At 42.6% G+C, this 23,582-nt stretch overlaps 1 protein-coding gene across 2 annotated transcripts in view; it reads right to left on the bottom strand.

Annotated features, from left to right (window-relative positions):
- LOC146861069 (transient receptor potential cation channel subfamily M member 8-like) overlaps positions 1-23,582 on the bottom strand; it is a 187,630-nt gene that overhangs the window by 9,003 nt on the left and 155,045 nt on the right. Inside the window, exons 14-18 of one of the 2 annotated variants that reach the window (XM_085645107.1) lie at positions 19,178-19,368; positions 14,801-14,900; positions 9,043-9,076; positions 5,579-5,647; positions 3,524-5,406 (exon numbers count right to left, since the gene is read on the bottom strand). In XM_085645107.1, coding sequence (XP_085501233.1) covers positions 5,597-5,647; positions 9,043-9,076; positions 14,801-14,900; positions 19,178-19,368 — 376 coding nt within the window. In that variant the 3' untranslated portion in view covers positions 3,524-5,406; positions 5,579-5,596. Of the gene's footprint in view, positions 1-3,523; positions 5,407-5,578; positions 5,648-9,042; positions 9,077-14,800; positions 14,901-19,177; positions 19,369-23,582 lie in introns of those variants that run through there. The other variant, XM_085645108.1, reaches the window with a different exon arrangement.

Genomic DNA, 23,582 nt, shown 5'->3' with positions numbered 1-23,582 from the left:
TAGCAACGCTAGAACACAAAGTAGAATCCCCCATTTAAAGTGCAATAACATATATTACATCATGTAGTAATAACCAAACATAACAGTCAACAAAGGCCACCACCGTACTGGATGAAGCACAAGGGCAACACTTTTAGCCTCAAATATTACATTTCAACAAAATGTCCAAAGAAACACATACAAGACAATTTCATACAAGAAAATTATATGAACAAACGCTGTGCAATATGTCCCCAGAGCGCATATGAGGAATTTACCTGTATGTCCCTAATTAATGGGAGAAATATTAACCGTGATTAAGGGTATTGACAGAAACACACACGTACATCCTAGTGTAATAAAGAAATTGTGTACTCAATCAGAGGACATGGCCTGTGGGAGTAAAATACACAAGATAAAGTGAGCAATCCACTGTAATTATGAACAGGGCGATTCCCGATAGAATCAGAATCTAGTAAACAACTTACTGCTGAATGGCCAGTGCTGTCTTTTTAAATAGGCAAAAATATTTGAGATTGTTTAGTGCATGGGTACTCACAATCATTTCCCCGGGGGCCACAAAGTACTGTCTGTGACTGCCCAAGGGCCGGACTGATGCCAGCAGGGTGAGGGTCGGAGAGTTAAAAGGTGGGTGTAGGGGGGCGTGAAGCAGATGTGTGCTAAAGATAAGATGTCTAGGAATCATTATTTGCTTCTTTACCTTTAATTTGGTTAACCTGCAAATAAAGTATAGCCGTTTCATAGCTTTCTGAATGTTCCTGAACTGTCAAGTGAAGTGCAGTTCAGTGCTTCTGTTCACCAGGGGGGCATAATTATAGGTCAGGAGGGCAGCATCCGGTCCTCAGGCCATACTTTGAGTATTCCTGATTTAGTGCATTCATTTGACCCCGAGGTAGCCAATAATAATACTGATAGCCAATACCCTGAATCGCCTAAAGGAACTTCCACCTATGAGAGGACGCTTTGAGTGTGGTGGGTGTGTGATCTGTCAATTCACAATCAATACAAAGGTATTCAAAAATGGTGCTATCACTTTGAAACTATGAAACTTTTCCAATTGTAATACTACTAATGTGGTCTGTTGTATATGGTGTCCCTGCCCTCTAGGCTTCAGTGAACATACAAAGGGAACATCGAAGCAGATTTCACTGTGGGGTATCTACTGCCCCCTTGGTATCACTCGACATTGAGAAAAAACACATGGCCAATGATATCAGATGGCAAGTACTGGATGTGCCGAAGATGACTGAGAGAGGAGGGGATCTCTCTTTTTCATACTACAAAGACTTGAATGTAAAAGGATCACCATGTGTGACTCCATTTTAAATGGACTGAACTTCTCTGAAGAATGGAGAGGATTTGTCTGTCTACTTAAAGAATAATTTCTATTTGACTCTGAATTCCTTGTAGGAATAGATTAGATTTGGCTCTCCATAAGAGCACCACGAACTTCAGTATGATATAAGGATTATTTCTTGTCATGTAACTGACTATTGATTAGGTTGCCTTCTGCCTTGCAATAGTGTTGTTGTTTTCATTCCTGAGATTCATATACATATCCCTTTCTCTTCCCCTGTCCTTCCCAGCCCCACCCTTTTCTGTGTCGGTCCTTGCCAATGGGGTTTTGCTAATTAGACTGTTTTAATCCTTTGTGCATATATTTATATATTGATAGAATGTTATTAATAAATGTCAATTTGTGCAATTATTGTGTAGAAATAACGTGTATCCCTAAAAGAAAAAGCCACATTTATAAAGGCAAAAGGGGAGCACTAGGCTTCCATAGTTGCACGTCAAGTTAGAAAGGCTTTAGGATGCAATTTAACTTTTCAGTTTTTCTTGACTTAAGGTCTACATTCTTCTTAATGTGAATAAATGAAGAGGTCAATGATAAAATGTGCTGATCCGGTAGAAAGGATAGTTTTCGATCTTCCCCGAGAAACCTAACCCATAAAATAAAATAGAAATGTAGTTAAAAAAAATCTTAGTTAAATGTTTCATTAAGAATAGGGTTTCTAAGGTAGAATATGTGAGAACGAGATGTTTCATTTTTGCATGACAAACCTAACCATGAACTGTTTTGTCTTTTAGAAGAGAGGCGAGTGGGAACCAAACCATAATTTGTGCAATGTTGTTGGTAATGTACATGTAACACTTAATATTTGTAAGCATTTGCTTCAACACAGCCCTAGTCCGTGGTAGATATCCGTTCCCATGAAGACATTGTGTTCCAATCTACTGAAGAAAGTTGGATTGTTGCAACATTTGTTTTAGGTGTTGATATCAAAATGTTATATTAGTGCGTGTTCCTAGACAGGACATAGATGACATCTTCTCCACACACACTCCACACACATGATCTGAGACTCTGAGACCCAGACTCTCTACGCTCTGAAGCTTTATCCTTTGAGCAGACCCTGTATTATATTTCTGAGACTCCACTGAATTTCAGAACTTCTCTTCATGAGAACCACTTATTAAATTTCTTAAAGCTTTATGCTTTCACCTCTCACTTTCAAACTCTTTATGGGTTTAAGATACTGCTCTCGTCTTAATATTGCGAATAGGGACACTACATATATGGAACAATCTCATGCAATTGTCCTGTATTGTATTTCTGATTAATTGATTACCTATTGGTGACTAATAAAGAAATATTTTACTAAAAGAGATTGAAAAAACCCTTTAAACTCATACCAAAATCTTATCATTGACTCTCAAACATTGATGTGTAACTGTGATTTGTAATTAGAATGTAGATTAGCAGCTCCTGTTTAATTATTTACCTACGGCAAAGCTACATAGCCTTTGGGGCCAGTAAGAGCAGGGACTTTATTTCCAGATATGTTGAGGCACAAATTGTGAATTGTAAACCAAATAATTATTAAGGTGCCATGCTCCACCAATATTTGTAGAAGGGCCATCAGAAATAGTATACTGTGTTATATTCTGATTCAGCTGGTCTTGCCTCTTTCACGGTGCTGACTATACTCAGCCCAAGTTGAGGCCTGAAATGCATGATGTGCTTCAAGCCTCAATTTTGGAGCTGTTTACAAACACTGTCGCACTTGATCTCTGATAGTGCCGGTTCAACGCAATATCCTCTGCCTTATTGGAGCTCTGTCTCCTCGTGGCAGCCTGTGATGCCTGTTACAGGTTACCTCTCTGCACACGCAGCTGGCAAAAAATGTATTCAATCCTCAAGCGCCATCTGCACTCCATCAAGGAGAGACAGGATGGCTTGTGCTGTCTTCTGCTGTATTGGAACATTGACTTCTCACAGCGCTCTGCCATTCGGGGTAACCTATTTTGCAGATCACGGCTCCCTTATTGGCGGCAACTTTCATCCGTTCAGGGGTAAATTGTTCCCTAGATATTGATTCGGGGATCACCTCGTTCGTAATTATAGTCAATTGCTCACTTTAGCTTGTGCATTTTATCCCCACAAGCCAGGTTCCTCGAGTGAGTAAACAATTTCTTTATCGCACTAGGGTGTACACATGTGTTTCTGTCAATACCCTTAACTGTGGCTAATAATTCCCCTTTTAATTACGGACATACAGGTAAATTTATCATATATGCTCATGGTTTACTCAATATAGACCACCATCGTTCTCTACTTCTGTGCTATTAATTATTACAGAGGTCTCCAAGGAATATTCCAAGGATTCTAAGTGGTTGTTTGCTACAAACCCATCAGCTTTTCACTATACTTTTATTGTTATGTTTGTTTTTGCTGTGATTGTTACACTGGGGGCAAAGGTCAATGTGTTTGTTCATATAATGTTCCTGTATTAATTGTTTTGTATATGTTTGTAGGGACATTTTGTTGAAATGCAATATTTGAGGATAACAGTATTGCCCTTCTGTTTAACGTAGTACTGTGGTGGTATTTGCTGACTTACCAATACTCTATCATTAATTGCATGAGCTTATTTAACCTTATAATTTATTAGCCTTTATCAAATGATATCAATGTCAACCACTGTTGATTTAAGCCTTTTCAAGGCACAGCCCACCTCCTCTCAAAACATGCTTACTACGTGTGGCAGGAATCGGTTTACATATAAAATGGTAAAACACCACTCTTAAAGCAGGTTCCTCCAGTACTCATCAGGTGTTTGCACTAATAAGGCCCGTTGCACTCTGGTACTTGTAGTTTGCATTTGTTTTGCTGTTAAGTCCATGCCTTGCAGGAACTGGGGGTGTATGCTGAAAGGGGGCACAACATTTGCCCCCCTGCATGGTTCCCCTGGTGCAGAGGCACCGGGGCCCTGTTTCCTCACTGCCACACCTATCATGGCGGGGTCTCCGCCATGAAAACTGTGATGGTGAGGAAACTCACAATATGCTTCGCCGTGCCGCTGCGGCACCACCAGCATATTATGGGCCTCAGACCGCTGCAAGAACGCCAGGGTTCACAGATCCCTGTCAGCAGCAGCGGTCCCATGGCAGTCCTACTATCCAACTTGTTACAGGGCTATTGGACCACCTCCTACTTGTACCATATTCCGTTTTTTCTTGAAACTGTGGTAAACAGTAGGTGTTTCTCAGTGAATATGTGCATGCCCACACATACCTCCTACCACAATGGGGCTTTGGAAACCTCTATTAGCATGATGTCGCGGTATGTAGTGTAATTGGTCTATGCGCCTTTTAAAATGAAATGCTTTAATATTTTAGTTAAAATAAGCTACCTTAGGAAGGGACCATATTGTTCTTCACCTCCAAAGCATTCTATTTTTACCACTTTCATTGTTTCGTTCAAGAAGGCAGCAGAGTGAGGGCCCGTGCCAAAGTACCATCACTGACACTGTGGGCGAGACGAGGAGAAGTGCTTTTGTACCATCAACCCCACCGTGGGCAGACTGAGGGGAAGAGCAATGCAACTATAAATGATTTTGCAGCACAAGATGACGGAAATCACTTCTCCACCATTGTTCACCTTGCAGGACGGGTCGAATTCAGGTGTCGCTCAACGTTTGGTGATTGTTTGTAAAATCCCCTAGTAACAACATCTGCTCCAACTGATAAGGAGAGCAGGGAGAGATGGACACAAGAAAGAGTGGTGCCATGCAGTTGGCACTGTTATCACATGGGTGACTTCGGCTATGTCGACGTAACTTTAGAGAAGGTGTCATTTCACCCTTGTACTAGGGCAGTTCGAAGGAGATACCATCTTATAAAATCCTAATTGAGTCAAGTTAGACTATAGAAAGACCATCCTCTAATGGTTGATATGATAACTGTAGGGAAAAAAGGGCCCATAAATGGTAGAGCTATCCCTCCAGTAATGGGAGCAGAAATGTAAGAACTTTCTCTGAAGCCTCCATTGATGCTTCTTCTTCTCGTTGTTTTCAGATTTTTGCAAGCTCTTCGCTCTAACTGTGTTCCTTTCCTTTGCTTCTATCACAGGGAAAACAGACAAGAAAAAATAAAACGGCAGCATTGTGCAGCTACTTCAGTTTAGAACTACTGTTTTACTACCTGCTTATGACTTCAGCAAGCGAAAGTCCAGGGTTAATGGAGCTGATCTGCCTTGCATGTGTCATGCAATCCAAAGAATTAGCATACTCACTTTGTCAGGTCGGAGGGCTCATTTCAGTTTGGCAGAAACCTCTTGCAAGAGACTCTTCAAGTCATTCACCTGCAGAAGGAAAGGAATGTGTGTATCTATGAGTTCCCTGAATGCAAATACACATACAAGCTTGGATATTCTATTTAGCCTGGCTGTCACAATACGGTGTAGTTGCCTCTAGGATGTTGAGTATAGTCAAGGAGGTCATATTAGTTAAAGGTCAACAGCAGTCTTGCCAGCTGACTGGTAATGGCATCAGAGTGTTGGAAGACATGGTAGATTCTCTGCAGAAGTAATACTTCTTCTTCTCCATCCCCTTTTAAGGGGACCGTTCTTCGACCGGATGGACACTTTAGCTATAGTGATTTGCGCGGGTGTGAGTAGTAGGGTATGCATAATACCACTACAAAGTCCAGACCCAGCCCCTCCCACTTACCTGGGATTGGTCCAACAACCAGTCTAGGCCCTTTCAGACCTGGTCTTCGCTTCGCGGTTTCCACCTCGCCCTCTCTGTGCTCTCTCCTCCTTTTCACTCAGCGAAGTCTCTCTTCTCTCTCTCTGCCTTATTCACTCAAGTGTCTGTTTTCCAGTCTCTTCCACTTTTGTGCCCTTATGCCTTTAGTGCCTCTGTTACACCACTTTTGTGTTTTCTGCTCTCTTTAACCACTTTTTCCACTTTTGTTTTCCTCTTTTCCACTTTTGTGAATTTCGCTTTTTAGTGCCTTCTCTCTTTTGTGTGTTCTGCTCTACTTTATCACTTTCTACCACTTTTGTGCCCTTCTCTCTTTGGAGCCTTTTTCTCTTTTTGGCCTTTTCTATTTCTGTGTAGCTCTCTTTTGTGCCTTTTCTGTAGTTTTCTCTTTGTACCTTGTTCTCTTTTATGCCTCTTTCTAATTTGTGCACTTTTGTCTCTTTTTTGCCAGTTTTTTTTTGTGTGTGCCGTTTTCCCCCTCTCCCCTTCTGTGCATTTTCCCACCTCCAGCCTCCTCTGCTCCATACCTGCTCCTCCTGTGTCACCTTCCCACCTCTTCTTCCCGATGCTAGAAGCCCCACCCACCACCCGCTCTCCTTCCCCTTCAAAGAACCTACGTAATAGCAGCCACTGCATTCACAGGGAGCACGCATTCTTGCACGCCAAAGGCAGGCTTGTTTACACCTGAACCACACCCAATGCCAGAAACCCTGGCCCGACCCCCCAGAATGATAATCTGCAGCCTTCCTTTGGACGCTCGACTCATGACTTCACTCACTACACCGCGACCGAACTGCGCCTAACAACACAGTGGGAGTCGTCTCCTTCTCACCTGCCAATTCTCATGCAGCCTTTTACACATACACCCCACTCACAAACCAACCACCTGCACCCCCGCCCTACACCTCACACTTCCACAGACCAACACAACAACACTTGAATGCATGCTGCTCAGCACATGATCACTCAGCAAACACGCAACTGAGATCTGGGACCTGCTAAGTAGGGAAGCACCAGACCTCCTCTTCATCACAGAAACCTGACTCAACTCCATACGGGCACCAACATTGCCATGGCAATACTCACAGGCTACAAGATCGCATGACGGGACTGCAACCACAAGCATGGAGGAGGACTCTCAATCATCTTAAAGAAATCCCTCAAATGCTCGACCATTGCAAAAATTGCCACCCGTTTCATGGAGCACCTGCACTTCAAACTTCAAATCTCCTATAACTTCAACCAGCACAGGGCCCTCACCTATCAACCACCGGGTCGGGAAACCACCTTTACCAACCTCATCACTGACTTTGTCGCCCCACTTACCATCAACTCCAAAGCCTACCTCTTCTCAAAAAAACAACGGTTGATCCACACCACCTATGCAACTTCCGTCCAATATCCGTGTTCCCCTCATCCAGTGAAAGTGATGGAGAAGGCCATCAACAAACAACTCTCAACCCACCTTGATACCCACCACCCAATGGACAACACCCAATCCAGCTTCCAGAAGAACCACAGCACCGAAACAACACTCATTGCGCCACTAACAACATCAGAACCATCCTGGACCAAGGTGAAACAGCAGCCATCATTCTACTCAACTTATCCTCAACCACCGCCACCATCTCCTACTACACTTTGATCAGAAGATTCCATGACATAGGCACCCAAGGAACCACACTCAACTGGATCTGCTCCTTCCTCATGGGAAGAACCCAAAGATTCAGAATGCCACAATTCACATCAGAGACCAAGAAATTGATCTGCGGAGTCCCTCAGGGATCTTCTCTCAGCCCCACCCTGTTCAACATCTACTTGACCCCGCTAGCCAACATCATCCGATCCCAAGGCATCACCATCATCTCATATACTGATGACACCCAACTCATCTTCTCCCTGATGGACAAAACTACCACCTCCATAACCAACCTTTTCCAACTGCATGACCATAGTTGCAAACTGAATAAGAGCAAACTGCCTGAAACTCAATCCCGACAAGACAGAAGTTCTGTTCTTTGGTAACAAGTACCCCTCAGGACACCACCTGGTGGCCCTCAGAGCTAGGACCAACACCAGCATCCACCGACCATGCTACAAATCTGGGAATCATCCTAGATGACAAACTGTCCATGACAACACAAGTCAGTACAGTGAACATCTCCTGCTTTTACATTCTAAACATTCGACATAAGATTTTGAAGTGGCTACCACAGAACACCAGACGGACCGTCACCTAAGCACCCATTATAAGCAGGCTTGACTATGACAACACACCCTATGCTAGAGTCTTCAAGCAACTCCCCTACAAATATTCCAGACTATACAAAATGCTGCAGAAAGTGTCATACTGGATCTACCACACCGCACGCACATCACACCACACTTCAAGGAACTCCACTCGCGCTCCATTCACAAATATGGACAATTCAACCTACTCAGACCCATACAAAGCCCTACACAACATTGGGCATCACACCCAAAACATGGAATGACCTCCACAGTACATCAGGGCCTCCTCCTCACTTCTTGAATTCCACAAGAAGCTGTAGACCTGACTCTTCAAATAACTCCATGGGGATCATTCAACCACTCACCTCTAGTACCTGAGAGCCCTCATGGGTGATTAGTGCACTCTACAAGTCTAACTACCATATCATAACATAACCCAAAACATAAATTAACACAACGTAACATAGCATAACATAACCCATAACATACCATCAAAAAGTCCACCAACTACCTTCTCCCCTATGCATTACTTAGATTACACACTATTTAGAAAAATCAAGTTTGTCTTCAAGCTCTTGAAGCACAAAGATGTAAGGAGCTCCTTCTGACAAGAGGTCTTGCAATGGGAGTGAGGGAGCATTTTAGGATGGTGCTACTAGGAAGCATATTCTATCTCAGATTACAAGTGTAATAATAAGCTTATACCTTCCCTAATTAGTCATTCATCTCCCCAAATACAACAGAGAAGCAATAATCTTACCTTTTCTTCCATTTTCTGAAATCGGGCCTCCAACCTAGAATGACAGAAAATATTATAATTTCAAGCTTACAGTGACCATCAAATGCCATTAGGGTGCACACAGTGACAATCAAAAACATAAATACCATTCAAAGACCCTTTATTCATTACAAACAATTCCAAAGCACAATCCACAGAAATTAGTCAAATGACTCCTGAGGTCAAAAGTGTAAAAAGGTCCCTTCCACCTCCAGCATCATAGGATCCAGCAGCAGGGAGTAAGAGCTGAAGATAAATGATAGGAGTACCAATTTGATAGGCATTGGGAATTACTGGAGTTTGCAGAAGCAGCAAAATGTGTAGCCCTGGGCTGAGTTCATGGTGTTCCTCTATGCGTACTCCGCAAAGTGACCAAAAAACTCAACTGCGCTATGTGGAGATCCGTCACGGTCATTTTTAGCACTGGGTATTTGTCCCTCGCTAAAAATCATCGTGAATGGCACCACACGCAGCGCAAGAGGGCGCTGCTTCTTTCTGCCGCTCGAGTAGAACTTCTACTCCAGCGGCAGCTTCCTCAATGCAAGCAGAAGGTGTCTCAAAGTGAGCCGTAGCGACCAGCCGCGTCCGCCCGTAATTAGAAATCTTGCAGGGAGGTGGCCTGGAGTAAGATGTCTCTTGCTTGCGCACACCAACTTATCATTGGCGAGCCACAAGAGAGGAAAACCTCCACTCCATACTCCACAAGTGAAAAGGAATTGCACACCCAGGCTTACAAATATGTCAGTGGGCAAGAAGCAAGGCGAATGGATCCAAGGACAGACTAGAGTGCCCTGTTGACCATAACCTACCACCAATATCAATAAATCCATACATATTGCTTGGTAGTGGGAGGGTTCAGTTTTACATGTGCTCTTTTGATGACAAATTGGGAAAGACTAATCGAAGATGGTTCTATTTGTAGAATGAGCTTCAATTGCAGCTTCAGAACTAGCTTTATTATGGAAGAAGTTAGCCATATAAGAAGTACCCGCTGTCTGTATATATGTATAAACATTTCTTAAGATGGAGTGATGGAATACAGGAATGTTCTAGAACTGGTGCTGCGACTGAGCAGAAAAGGTGAAAGAGAAAGGGAATCCTGGAACCAATAACAAAGTGAGAAACAGAAATGGCCAAAAACGAATTGTAGAACATGAGCTAGATAGACGACATTAGTGCTGTGAGTGAATATGTACAAAAAGGACTAAGGAATTAAGGATGACAGGGAATGGGAACTAGGAACAAGCGCTCATCCACACATTACAGGACTGAGAACACCTATGCCTTTTCACAGCATAAATGTCCAACACTGTGACAGGTATATGTCACAATAATGGATACAGAAATATTCTGATATAAGAATATGATAGCTAAAATATCAAGAACCAAAAATCAGGTAAGTGTATATTGGTAAGTATTGCTTTAGTGTCTTAACTCTACATCTATATACTTTGAAGCCATATATGGTCAAGGTACAGGGATGTGGAAATAAGTATGATGAACATTCAATTGACCACATATGATTATTGAAAATTTGGTCGTCAATATATTTGCTATGATATTTTTGTAGCATGATATTTAAAACGGCATATTCCGGTACCAAACTCACTATGAGTATCCACAGATGATAGAAGTTTAGGGTTGTAGTAAACAATATATTTCATATCAATCAGAGTAGACCTGTTTCTCTTAGTTGTCACGAGTTCTTGTATACTTTGTACAGAGAGCACCACTACAAGAGCAGCAGGATTGATAGGGTGCATAAAAAAGGCATAGGTGTGTGTCCTCCCTGGAGGGTCAAATGCTCATAGTAATCATAAAAGACAAGGACAATCTCTTTCACATATGGATTTGTGCATACATTGCCGCCAATGCTGGGAAGATAAGCCCTGGGGAATCACAAGGTCAAACTGGGTACCAGAATCACCATGACAAGCATCAATAGATGTTCATGCATCAGGGTCCGCTGCACACATCAAGCATGGGACACAAGAAATATACCAACAACAATTATTTATGTTACATGAGACATTTTGCAGCCGTACATAACCATGGCAGCATTTGGCAGCTCTTATGTATTTGTGTCTTTTCAGCAGATGTGTCTTAATTGGCTTCAGATTAAGGGCACCTTTGTACTATTAATTCAGTGTATGGACTTACACTTATATTACATTGTTATGTTATACAGCAGCACAACATGTGGTTTCTTGTGTCACTCACAGCACAAAATGATATAATATAATTGTCTCCTATACCATTCTGAAACTGCGTGCTCCTTATTAATAATTATTTTGTTCTGATTGGAGTATTTGAGCTCATTCCTTTAATAATAACAACTACTATGTAGCTAAAGAAAAGGTTTGTATACAAATTAGTATCTGGGCTCTATGTGGCATTGGAACTCCAAAAACAACTTCTATTAAGCTAGAAATTCATCTTGAGATCTCAAATTGCAAAATGGATTCTGGAAATGTTCTAACTGACTGAAATAGAGAAAGTCCTTTACAAATTCAGAGATTAAAATCGACTTATTTAAAAATATATGGGGAATCCTTTAACATATGTACATCTGATGAGATGTTTCGTTTATTGACCACTGAGATACACATCATTTTTATTTTAAAGTTAATGTTCCATCTTGCGTTTTGTCTGTTTACATTATTAATGAATTCTCTTCATTGATCTGGATATTCAATTAACATCAATTCTATCGTGTAGACATTACATATCTTATATGAAGTACTTATTTTGTGCCGGTAATGAGCCCGGGCACTTATCTATGGAACGCCAACTTATTTTTCATAAAAAGCGTTTGACCAAAAGCAACAGAGAGAAAGGCAAAACAAGGAGAAAGAGAACGATAGGGACACAGTGAGAAGGGAAGGGAGAAGAGGCAAAGAGACCTTGCAAGAGTTAGATAAAGAGATAGAAGTGTATGGTGGTGGAAGAAAGGGACATGGGGAGGAATGAAGACTACTCAGTTGCCTAGGCAGCAGCAGTGGGCTCTTAAGATAAACTGTTGGCCCCAGAATTATTTTTATTAAAAGAATATTAAGTTCTGCTTGTAACATGATATTTCTTCTGTAATCCACCGAATGTGCAAAAAAATGGATTGCAGATGCTTTAGGTTGCACTAAGTTCCCGAATCGCTTCTTTTGGTGTGATCAAAGTGGAGTTAAATACCTTGCAAAGTGGGTCCCGTGCTCACTGTGCCACTGAAACCAAGCTAGACCTGACTGAGGAGCCCCAGCCAGGGTGAACCCGGTCTTGTGTTGCCTGTGTTCCAGTTAAGGGAGGACCTGGCTTGCTAGGTCAGGCTTGCCTGTTCTTATTGGAGCAGGGTCAGGACTGATTGGCATATGACGGAGCCCAAACTGAGTTGGCAAGGCAGGCAAAAGAAGGATCGGTTGGACTGCTGCCCCCAGCGAAGCGATTGCCAGTGGTGAGACTTATTGCAGGCATTCCTGCCATCACCTTTTGTGTGTTTAATTTAATGGGATGGACATCAATTAGGTATGGAATTCAATTCAAGAAAATGCCTGGGGTAGATAAAATTACATCATATAACTTTGGGCATGTCGGGGCTGGCGCTCGTTCCACCCTTTGCCCCCAGCAGCCTCATTATTTGATGCTGAGGGTGATAGAATAAGGAAGGAGTGCAAATTGTAGATAGTATATGTCTCCCAAACCCTTTTTTTTTTACTTTATGTTCATCTGTTATTTGAATTGCTTTAAAACGACAGAAGAGAGGCTTTACACAGCATGTAATAACAAGGTATTTAACATAAGTCATTAATTGCACCTCTCTTTGCCTAGATGTCATTGATACAGTTAGGGGTAGTCAAGGATAGCTACTGGTATACAGGGTTTGCACCTTGCACCACTTGAACTACTATGTGTAGCCTTGGTCTCAAGAGTGATGAAAGAAGGTATAGAAACAGAAAGGGGGTAGGGCCAGTGGCGGCTGCTAGCATGGAAAGGTGGTGAGGCTTTGCGAGGGACAAAAAAAATAAAAATTAAAACTTACGTCCTGCTGCCTTGCGGCACTCTTCAAGTCCCAATGCACAGGAGCTGCCCACACAGGCTCCCAGACTTGCCTGCACCAATCCAGACACTGCTCTCATGCTGGAATTAACTAGCAAGAAAGAAGCTCTGGGATTTGGCAGAGCGGGCTGGTTTCACGCTCCAGCAGAGACTGGGAGCCTGTGCTCCAGAGCCCTGCTGATATGTCGGTTCAGCCATCCTAAGATGGCCGGCCAAACCGACAGGCAAACTTGGTGCTCTGTGCCCACCCCTGCTCCTGCTGCTGATGGCCCCGCACTCCAAACTCGGCTTCAGCTCCTTTCTACGCGTAAAATAAAATGGTAATGAAGCAGTTTTATTAATTGCTTCATTATCATTTTATTTGACATGTTTTCATGCTGGATTCAGCAGTGGGGCAACGCTCCTATGCCATAACGGAGAAGCCGACCATGGGTGGGGCCCTTAAAGAGCTGTAGTCCGCACTCCTCGTCCATTCCCCAGCAACTTACGAGCAAATAGTAGAATGGAGCTATGGGTGGGACAAAGAGGTCAACCCTGTGATGTCACTTCGGCTGCCTTCCTCTAAACCTGACCTTTTGGTGAATCGGCATCAATCTGTAGCGACCAAAATATCAGTGAATAAATCTCACAAAGTGAAAAGGCACACAGACCACATATCATTCACTAGCATCAACGAATCTAAACAGCACCTCTTAGGCTTAGATCTGTGTTTGTTGTTCCTCCCAGAAGGAGGGACCCATAGGGAAGTCAATAAAAATGCAGCCTGAATCAGCAAACAGAGGGATCCACAGAAGAGAACTTCTGAAATAGTCACTACTTAATTTCTCCAAAGCAAAGAAAACTTTCCACAATAAACATATATACAAATTTGGCCTAATCTGAGACATTGGTAACATACATTTCCTACCAGGCCATCGAGTGTAAAGTACAGTGAAAAAGAGGCAGAGCAATGTAGATTAACAATTTGAAACTTTTCGTTTGAAATATTTGTATTCATACACATTTAGTGACAAACAATTTTTTCCAAAATTAATTGTATATTTTATTTTAAGTTTCAAACCATATAGTGCAAAACAGTTCGAAAAATAGCATCTCTTTTCTAATCTTGCCTCACAATTACCTCAACTTGCAAGATTTAGTAGTCAAACTCTGGTCCTAGTCCCTTTAGATCCAAGTGCCAAGCTGTCACAGTGGTTAAAGTGTGGTTATATTCAAAATGTGTTCTTGGTTACAATTACAAAGATGATTTGTAGTTTTTTATGCGCTTGAAATGGGATTCCAATTTGGGCAGTGTTTGACTTACTCGCCCATGTGCAGATTGCGCACCCTGTGCTTTTTGCTCCCACGTTTTACAGCAGGTAAAACCTTTTGGGAATCCTTTTCTAACTTAATATTTTTCGCTGCAAAAGCTAGAAAGAAATGCTTTCCAAGCTAAATATCCCCGCGTATTTGGATATTTAAAGTGCACCGCGAGACAGAGTATATTAAGACAGGTACTGATTTTTTGAGCAATAGCAAAGAGGAGGTGGTGCAGAACCCTTGAAATGTTTTTGGTCTACATGAAACGTAAATGAAAAAGTAAAAATAAATGCTTTGATTGCTTTTCGTTGCTCAGGGTTACTTGTGTTGTGTAGGAAAGAAGGGATGAGAGGCACATGTCAAGCAAGTTTTTTGGGTGTTTCCCATAGTCACGTACTTTTTGGAGTTGTCTGTCTCCTGGATGCTGCTTTTCACCAGGTAATTCTCTCTCATGATGGCTTCCCACGCCAGCAGGTCTATGTCCTCATAGGTAGAGCCTGGAGGAAAGATTTGTACTTAGGAATTAATATGCAGACTTCTTAGAAACACAGCATTGCAACCCGAGGAATGGATAATTATATTGCTGGTCAATGAGTTATTTTAATAAACACATCTAAAATGACAGAAACTTAAAATCTAAAATTCCTGACACCCATACATACCGATATTTTAGGTTATCTTGGTGCCACAGCACTTGACCCTGAACTGCAGCCCCCTCGTTGTTCCAGTTACAGGGACCCAAACACAGATGTGGTCACTGGCAAAGCCTCTCATTCCTCAACTGCAGCACCCCATTTTTCAGAGAACTGGGATCCAAACATAACTCTGAGGGCCCGATTATGACTTTTAGCAGTGCCCACGCACCTCTACGAGTTGTTGCCACCCGCCCGCCAGATTACAATTATTTTGTAGTCTTGCAGGCGGGCGGCGTGGCAGTTCCTGCTGGGGTGCCTCTTTTAAAGGCGGCGGTGCTTTTGAAAAAGCCACTCTATGGGAATGCCTCATAACGTTCCTGCACGGCATGGACTGTAACGTCCATGCCGTTCACAAACTGGTGAGCATGCACACAGGGGGGCACATGTTGTGCCCCCCTGTGTACATGCACAGGGCGCAGAGGCTTTGTTCCTCTCTGCCAGGGTTTTCATGGCAGTGGAACCGCCATGAAAACCCTTTTGGAGCGGAAACTTGTTAAATGTTTAATGGGACCACAGTGGCCCACCAAGTATATGGCAGCCTCTGACTGCCGCGCCACTGCCAGGGAACGGTGGTTCCCTAGCAGTGGTCCCAGGGCGGTCCAACCTCCCAAGTCATAATGGGGCGGTCGGACCACTGGAGTGGCGGTGGCTGAACCGCCACTGCCGCAGCACCATGAGTCTGACCACCAGACTCATAATTAGGCCCTATGAATGCACACCAGTTTTAAAATGCAAATCCTTCTTTAAACTTAGGGGCTAATTACAATGCTGGTCGGATTGATTATCTTTGCGAGCCCTTTCTGACCGCCAAGGGTGGGGATCTAACCCTGCCGTATTACAATGCAAATGCTGCTACGGCAGAGCACATATCCCCAAATATGTTGCTGCAAATGAATAAAAAAATCACAGAAAACATGTGATATGTACACACGTGCATAACATATTTGGGGATATGCCTTGTGCACCCTGTACCCCATTGCTGGAGATAAGCAGTCCAGTCAATGGGTATACATACCGAAGAAGGACTTACCGGGATTCCGGCACCCACAGGATCGTTTTCATCGGGGTTCAGATTCCGAAGTATAGGGGGACCTGGAGAAAGGGATCCACAGTGGAGACTGCTGGATGAGAAGTGGATTAGGGTGAGTATGCACCCCAAATCCTTTGCTTCTGACGATAGGAGTTCCCTGAACAGCTCTATGGATGCAGCTTGTTTCTGACCACTATCTCGATGGTCAGAGAAAAACTGTCAGAGTTGGCGTTCTTCAGCAGTAGGTCAGAGGACACGATGCATGCATCGTATCCGGCGGTCGGACCGACTGCTTCCAAGGTGACCTTTGATGGCCCCACTGCCTCCGACAGGACTGCGGAAGCCGGTCGGACCAGCATCATAATCAGCCCCTTAGTAACTGGTGTAAATTTAGAGGGAGCAGATAAGGTGGCCTTGTTGCTCTGATGACCCATTCACTCATCCTCATCCTTTCCTCTTGGTTATGGTGTTCCTCGGGATTCTATCCTTGCACCTCCCCTGTACTATATCCACATCACTCATCTTCCTACTATATCCTTTGCTTGAAAGTTTCCTGTCACATCTACATTGATACATTTTTGTTTTTTCTTCCAGCTTTATGATTCATCTGAACGTCAGTAAAACAGAGATTCTTTTCATCCTTTTCATCCCCAACTTTTTATGATTTATCAAAAACAAGAAAACAAACAATTACACTTGTTTGCCCTTCTCTCGCGTCTATTTTTCCCCTCACTTTCCTTCCCCCGTATTTTCACTGCCATAATCAGGATGTCATCTTTTACCCAATACTTTCCTTCTACTGTCGTATTTCCTCCAGTACTCACATCTGTAGATTTCTGCTACTCAGCTTTCGTAAGATGTGGTCCTTCCTCACCTTCTCTTCTGCTAAAATCCGTATTCTTATACTGCTACATTTTTGTCTTGATTAGTGATTCTTTCTTTTGGTTGGTCTTCTATCCTCTTTCTTCTACCTATTTTCATCTCTGAAAACCATCTTGGATTTTCACATTGATCTTCTTTTCAAAGTCCTGCCAACTTTATATATCTCATTGGGTATTGCTTCTCTTTTTTGCTTATTTACTTTTTTCTTGTCCATTTTAAATTCTTTTTCCTTTATATTTGTTAGAATTAAATTGACTTTGCCAAAACTAAGAGGTTCACAAACCAGATTACAGGAACAGATATCTGATATTTACTTTTTGGAAACTTAAAACAATGTCTTTCTCCACATTCTGTTTTTTTGCTAATGGTTGTGAGTTATCTCCTTATCTTAGAACAAGGAATAGTTTTTGCTTGGACACACTTAGAGTTTCTTATGACTTTGGTGGTCCTGTCCATTGTACAACCGCTAAAGCCGTGGTGCGACCACCCGCCAGATTAGGAGTTAAATCCTGCTCTGGCGGTTTGCCCTACGGCGGTCTGACAGCAGTGGTCTGTTAGGCTCATAGAAGAGTCTAACATGCATACCGCCACTCTCAGATCGCCGACTGCACCTTTCAGCACGGTGTGGCATACATTCCACACCGTGCAGGAACTTGGGGTGCAAAACCAGTGGAGTATTACATGTGCCCCCCGCATGCCACCCCAGGTCCAGGAGCAGCATGCGTCCTTATTAGAGCCCCCTTTGTTGCTTCTCCACCACCCCTTTCATGACAGGCTCGCCACCATGAGAAGGGCGGTGGACAGGCAACTCTTAATATGCTTGGTATTGCCGCTGTGGCACCGTCAGCATATTAGTGTACCTGAATGCTGCACAACGTTTGCAGGATCCTTGATCCCCAGTGGTCGCAACGGTCCCCCCGACACCCTCATAATACTGCAGGCGGGGCCAGAGTATGGCAGTGGTCGGACCGCCAACACGGGTTTGGCTGTCCAATGGACCGCCAAACTCGTAATAAGGGCCTTAGTAACACACATTCCCCTTTCAAATGCTGAGCTTTCTGGGCGGTGCTTACAGGTACCCAGAACTGTTCTGCGGGGGCGTCACTCTTTTTCCCGAAAGTTGATCCTGTTATGCCAGTAAGTATACAATTCAGTAACTCTTGCTTCCTTCCCTCTAAATCTTCAGGAAAAACCCCATTCCATTTACCAAGCAATCTGGGCCAGATATTTACGGTCAGCTTTACAACTCTTTGTTAATTTTTTTAGTGGCTTTACTACAAAAGCAAAGGAATTTTGCTCTAGCTCAGATTGACGTGTTCAGTCAAGGAGGAATTTTTTCTAAATTAAGTTTTTTCCTTCCTTAATCTGACTGTCTGCTTCTTACGTTATTCCTCATTCGTCAAATCTGGAAAATGGAATCGTTTTATGGCCTGATTACGAGTGGGTCAGTTATTTCTGACCTGTGCGTAAACCCCTGTTTACGCACGGGATCAAATACGAGTTTTGTTTTACTTAACGCATGCTATAATTATCGGATGCATTAAATAACTGAACCTTTGTTCAATTTCAGCAGGTCAAACTGCTGAAAATTAAGGGGAGAAATTGTACGATATTTACCGTTCAATGCGGATTTTGGTGCGTTTAACACCAAAATCTGCGTGTTACTTCCCACAAACTAGTAACGGTGTACGTACGCCTTGGTGTTGTTATTTATTATGTGCGATAAATAACACCTAAACTCGTAATTAGGCCCTTAGAGGGTGGCAGGCCTTAACTTCAACAACCTCTGCATGTCAGAAACAACCAATCCTTGATAATATTCCATATAAATATATTCATGATTTGTCTCCATCCCATCAATCATCTTTAGTTCCCACTGATGAGCCACCCCTGATCTTCACTTGGCTGCCTGCCATGAATTACTGTACATGCCTCGTCCCTGTATACTCTTATTTTCTCACAATCTCTCCTCTGGCACTTAAAAGCTAAACTACTTTCCTCTGTTCTGTATCTACTATTTTTCTTTCATTCGTGTACATGTTCACCTTTGTTTAAATGATTCATATTACTTTGTACTACATTATTGTATTTGCTTTGTTTCCACTTGTAGAGCTTTTCAGAGGAAGCACCGAATGAAAGAAAGACATGCAAATGAAGTGAAGCTCACAGCACACTGGTGGTTCTCTGGGCCCCTCCTTCCGGCAGCAGGCAGTCATCTTCCACAGTATGGTGTAGATGTAGGCGAAGATGACGAAGGGGAACGGGATAGGCAGGCGGCAGCTGTACTCCTGCACCAGGAAGTAGCGCTGGAACTTCCATGTTTTGTCAGTGTTGCTCTGCACAGCATCCACAGTGAAACTAGGATTCCAAAAGAGTGGAGCGGAAGAATGGGGGGTACCATTACCAAGGGGAACTATAAAGTTTGTTAAGCAGAAGCAGAACCAGCAGAAGTGTGGATACAGGTGTGCTGAAGGTTGCTGTTGACGTGCAATACAAATGGCATTATTTTAATCTTTAAAGCACATTATATCTCTAGGCATGTCTTAAAATAAGTAATAGACCGACCAATAGATTTCTAAAAATCCACTGTGAAGCGTCAAGGTTATTATGTTCATGAAAATAGCTCAGATTTTTACAAAATGTATAATATGGCACCCACTCTTACAATAAGGTCGACATCTTTCCAGAACTGACCTGAATCATCTGTAAAGATCTGCCAGAGCATGGGTAACCTGTTCTGATCAGCTAAGGTCGGTCCACACAGAATAATAAGCCTCATTGGGAGTTTGGGGTTTGAGAAAGCTAAAAACTGCACTGTTTGGGTCTAATTTAAAAAGTAAACATTGTGGCAACCCTATGTCACAGAGAGGCATTAATACTCATTCCGGCTGATTAGTTTGATTTTGGATGTTTTTCTGGACAATACAGGGGTAATAATAATGAAGATGGAGGAATGGAGAGGACTTGTGTTACGTCATCCTTTAGAAGCTTCTTCCCAAGTGGTAAGGGACAATGTGATTCTACCTACTTCTTTCTGGGCAGCTGCAGCACCAGGACATTTAATAATGCTTACCTCTAGAACTCCTTTGTTAGTGGGATCTTCTACATCAACTTCTAAGTTTTATAGCAATTATTATAGTGCTGCCCAGCAGATCTGCAGTTCACAAGGATAGACGCAGCCCTTTGCAGGGGGTGGAAAACTTGGATTGTTTCAGGCTTCAAAAACTGTCTGTCAGTCAGGGAATCTTCGACTTGAGAAAAGGATTTCTGAAGTAGTAGGATTATAGGCTGTGTGAGGACATGCTATGAATTGATGATGATTGGCGCCCAACTGTAACTTATAAGATCTCACACCACAATCTGCACGGGCAGATTGGCCTTAATTATCTAGAACTGGATTATTAGGAAGTGCCTCTATTCTTTCTGGATATGGAGTAAGGCCGGGGAAGAAAAAGGGTTATCTACCATTACTTCGCGGCCACTACTACGACTTACCATTACTACGCATTTTTTACTTAGCAGAATCTGTTACTATTTGCGATGTAAAAACATCTTAGTAAAAACTTGCGAAGTAATGGTCTGCTAAGTAACATTATATATTCGAGAAAAAGCATCCCCTACAATGTAAGCCCTGCGTCTTTGATGGAAAACATCTTTCATTCAGGTGAGTTTTGTCCCCAGTTTCTTGCACCGCTTTTTAGCTCGGATTCAAGCATGTGGATCTATGGAAGAACCAATGCCTATAAGAAAAAGTTACTTCCTTGCAAATACCCCCTCCCATTTCATGAGGCTTTCATTATTACCTTTTGCAATAGTGTGTTAAAAATCAGAATGATGAAAACATTTGGAAATTGGCGCACAAGGCCTCCCACCTTATGGACTGCTTTGCAGTTGAAACACTTAGGGCCTGATTCACATAGGTAAGCATACACTTTTGAGTAAGTTTACACTTGTTTGCTATTCACAAATGTATTTTATGACTGGTATCTTTACGATTGCAGACTCTCCGTGCATGAAAAAGGTAGGACTGACCTTTGTGAACACCAAACAATCATAAATGTAAACAAAAGTGTAGGTTTACCTGTGTGAATTAGGCACTTTGATGGCTGGGTGAAGACCGTTTTAAGGGGTACATTTCGGACAGTGCTGATTTTGCATATCTACTAATGATTCCCAGTCTGCCAATGGGTTAATAATTTAAGCATGAGAATCTATGGGCCCAATTAGGTTGTCATGGAAAAGGCTGTCGGAAAGGGACTTTGGGGACCCTGCTATGTGGCCTAGGGGACCCCCCAAACATCCATGCACCGAGTGCCAGGCACCACATGGTGCCTAGCACATGGTGCACGGATGTTCAAAAACATCCCTTTTTCTATTGTGGCTTGTGCTGCGGCACTTTTCCGGGCCGCAGCACAAGCCGCATTGGAAAAAGGGATGTTTACGACTGCCTGCATGGCGGTCGTATCGTAATTGGGCTGCCGGGACCACCGACTCCTTGCCGGACAGTGTTGAGCCTGAAAGGATGGCGGTCGGATACTCATCCAACTGCCATCGTAATGAGGCCCTATGAAAGATTCAATATTTGAAAAAAGGTGGTAGACAGTGGCAAAGATGCTGTTCACGGCACAGCTTAGGCCTTAGGAGATGTTGTGCCATTTGTCCAGAAACACACACGGAGTGGCATTGTGTCTTCTTGTCAGGTAGAGCACTGCCACAGATTGGTACTCTAGAAAATATGACCCTGAAAGAGAACATCTTTAGATGGAGCAAGATTGAATGAAAATGCAAACTTGGCTGTGGGGCTCCGCCTGCGCAGCTGTATGTCTGGAAGAGGAGGCTCAGACAGGGATTGGTGCCAGATTTAGGTCGAAAGAAAATTAGCAGACAGGAGTAGTGTCAATGAATCACACTATGAAATGCCTGTTTGCAAATCTTTAAGAACAGCCCATTGCTTTTCCTTATGCAATTGTATGCACTTATCCAAATTGGATTTAGAATCAGTATAAACTTTTAGAACTACCTAAATTAAGAACGTAGGATTTCTCCCATAAGCACATTTTTTAGGAAGATGAAAAGAAAATGTTTGAATTTTAATTTCCTGCTCAAAAAACTGTTTGATTTTCGTGTATAGGGAAAAGGCAACATTCTGTCACAAAATTGGCCTTCTACATCTGACCAATCCATGCGTGCATGCCCTAAATAAGGCAGGTTAGACATGGGGGTTGAGATGGTAGCTAGAACAATTTTTATGTACAAATATATATATTGGCAGAAATACCACAGTTAAAAGTGGAGTTATGGTTTCAATCAAAAATAAAAAATGCAGAAATTTACAAGTTTTGTTTAGGACCAAGATCCCTAACTCGCACAAAATACATGCAATTCTTAACTCGCATACCAGGTGCAATGTTCCTGACCTAACCTTTGATCTGACAGGCGCAATTACTTATTTCTCAAATAATCTCACCGGTGAGATTACCTATCGTATTACTTTTAACACTGATAGGGAGACAGCTATGAATTTAGTAGTATTTATTGGCTGGCACATGTTGGGATTTGTTTATACTATGCTTTTAAGGGGTATTACTCATTAGTAAAATCTACAATGCATTTGGTGTGTGAGTAAATGAATGCATGGCTTCTTTACCAGTTTTGGGTAACTAGTAAATTCAGTGGTTCTCGGGTTTTGTTTTGTAACCATAACTTCACTTTAACACAGTTTTTAAGTGAGTTTCTGAGGTTTTTTAAACTTGCATCAAGGTGTTATATCCAATCTTAAACATAACTTCACTTTAAAAGTAGTTTTTCATTGAGTTTCTTGGATTGCTTGATTGTTTGATACTACATCCAATTCCCTTCCCAGCTGCACACAGTCTTCTGCCATGTTTTGGTGCTTTTATTGCACAAAATGCTGTGGTATACAAACCTTTGAAATATGGGTTTCATCACCATAATGACTGCCCCTGAACCACTATGCAGAACTTTACTATTGGCAGGGACCCTTGGATTGTGCAGCAATGGATGACCAAATTGTGTGACAGAGTTACTTAAATTATGCGGCAGGAAACATCAATTTATGTGGCACATAATCTGTCAGTCTAGTCTTCCTGTTCCAGGGAATTTACAACGTAAAGCTAGGAAATAACTCAACACCATTCACACCCAACTTGTTCCAGTATCACCCCTCATGCCGCTCTGTCCTCCCCTTGCCCTTCACAGATAAAAGATAGGCAGAAATCTCACACAAAAACAGCCTCTAACACCCTCATTCTAGAGACTAAACTGTTGAAATTAGTTCCCAACACACTCTACCATTCTGACATGCCGCTCTGACCTCTCGAGCTTTGTTAGTAACACCTGGAACAAAAGTACTTACAACTGTGGCAGGGCAATACGATGGTGCACTCAGCTGGAGATGTATCTCAGTACCTGTCACAAGCATTCTGATTAGCTTGCCCGTGAGATGGCCACAGTGTCTCTGATAACACTCTGAAAAGATCCAGAGGGCAAATATATAGACAACTAGGCTATTCACAAAATGTGCTTTGTAGGCTGTTTTGTAGTCAGGGCCG

This window comes from Triturus cristatus, chromosome 3_1 (assembly GCF_964204655.1).
Source record: "Triturus cristatus chromosome 3_1, aTriCri1.1, whole genome shotgun sequence".
NCBI classification, from domain to species: Eukaryota; Metazoa; Chordata; class Amphibia; order Caudata; family Salamandridae; genus Triturus; species Triturus cristatus.
The sequence above is the reverse complement of the archived record's forward strand: the minus strand, read 5'-3'. Positions and strand labels throughout refer to the sequence as shown.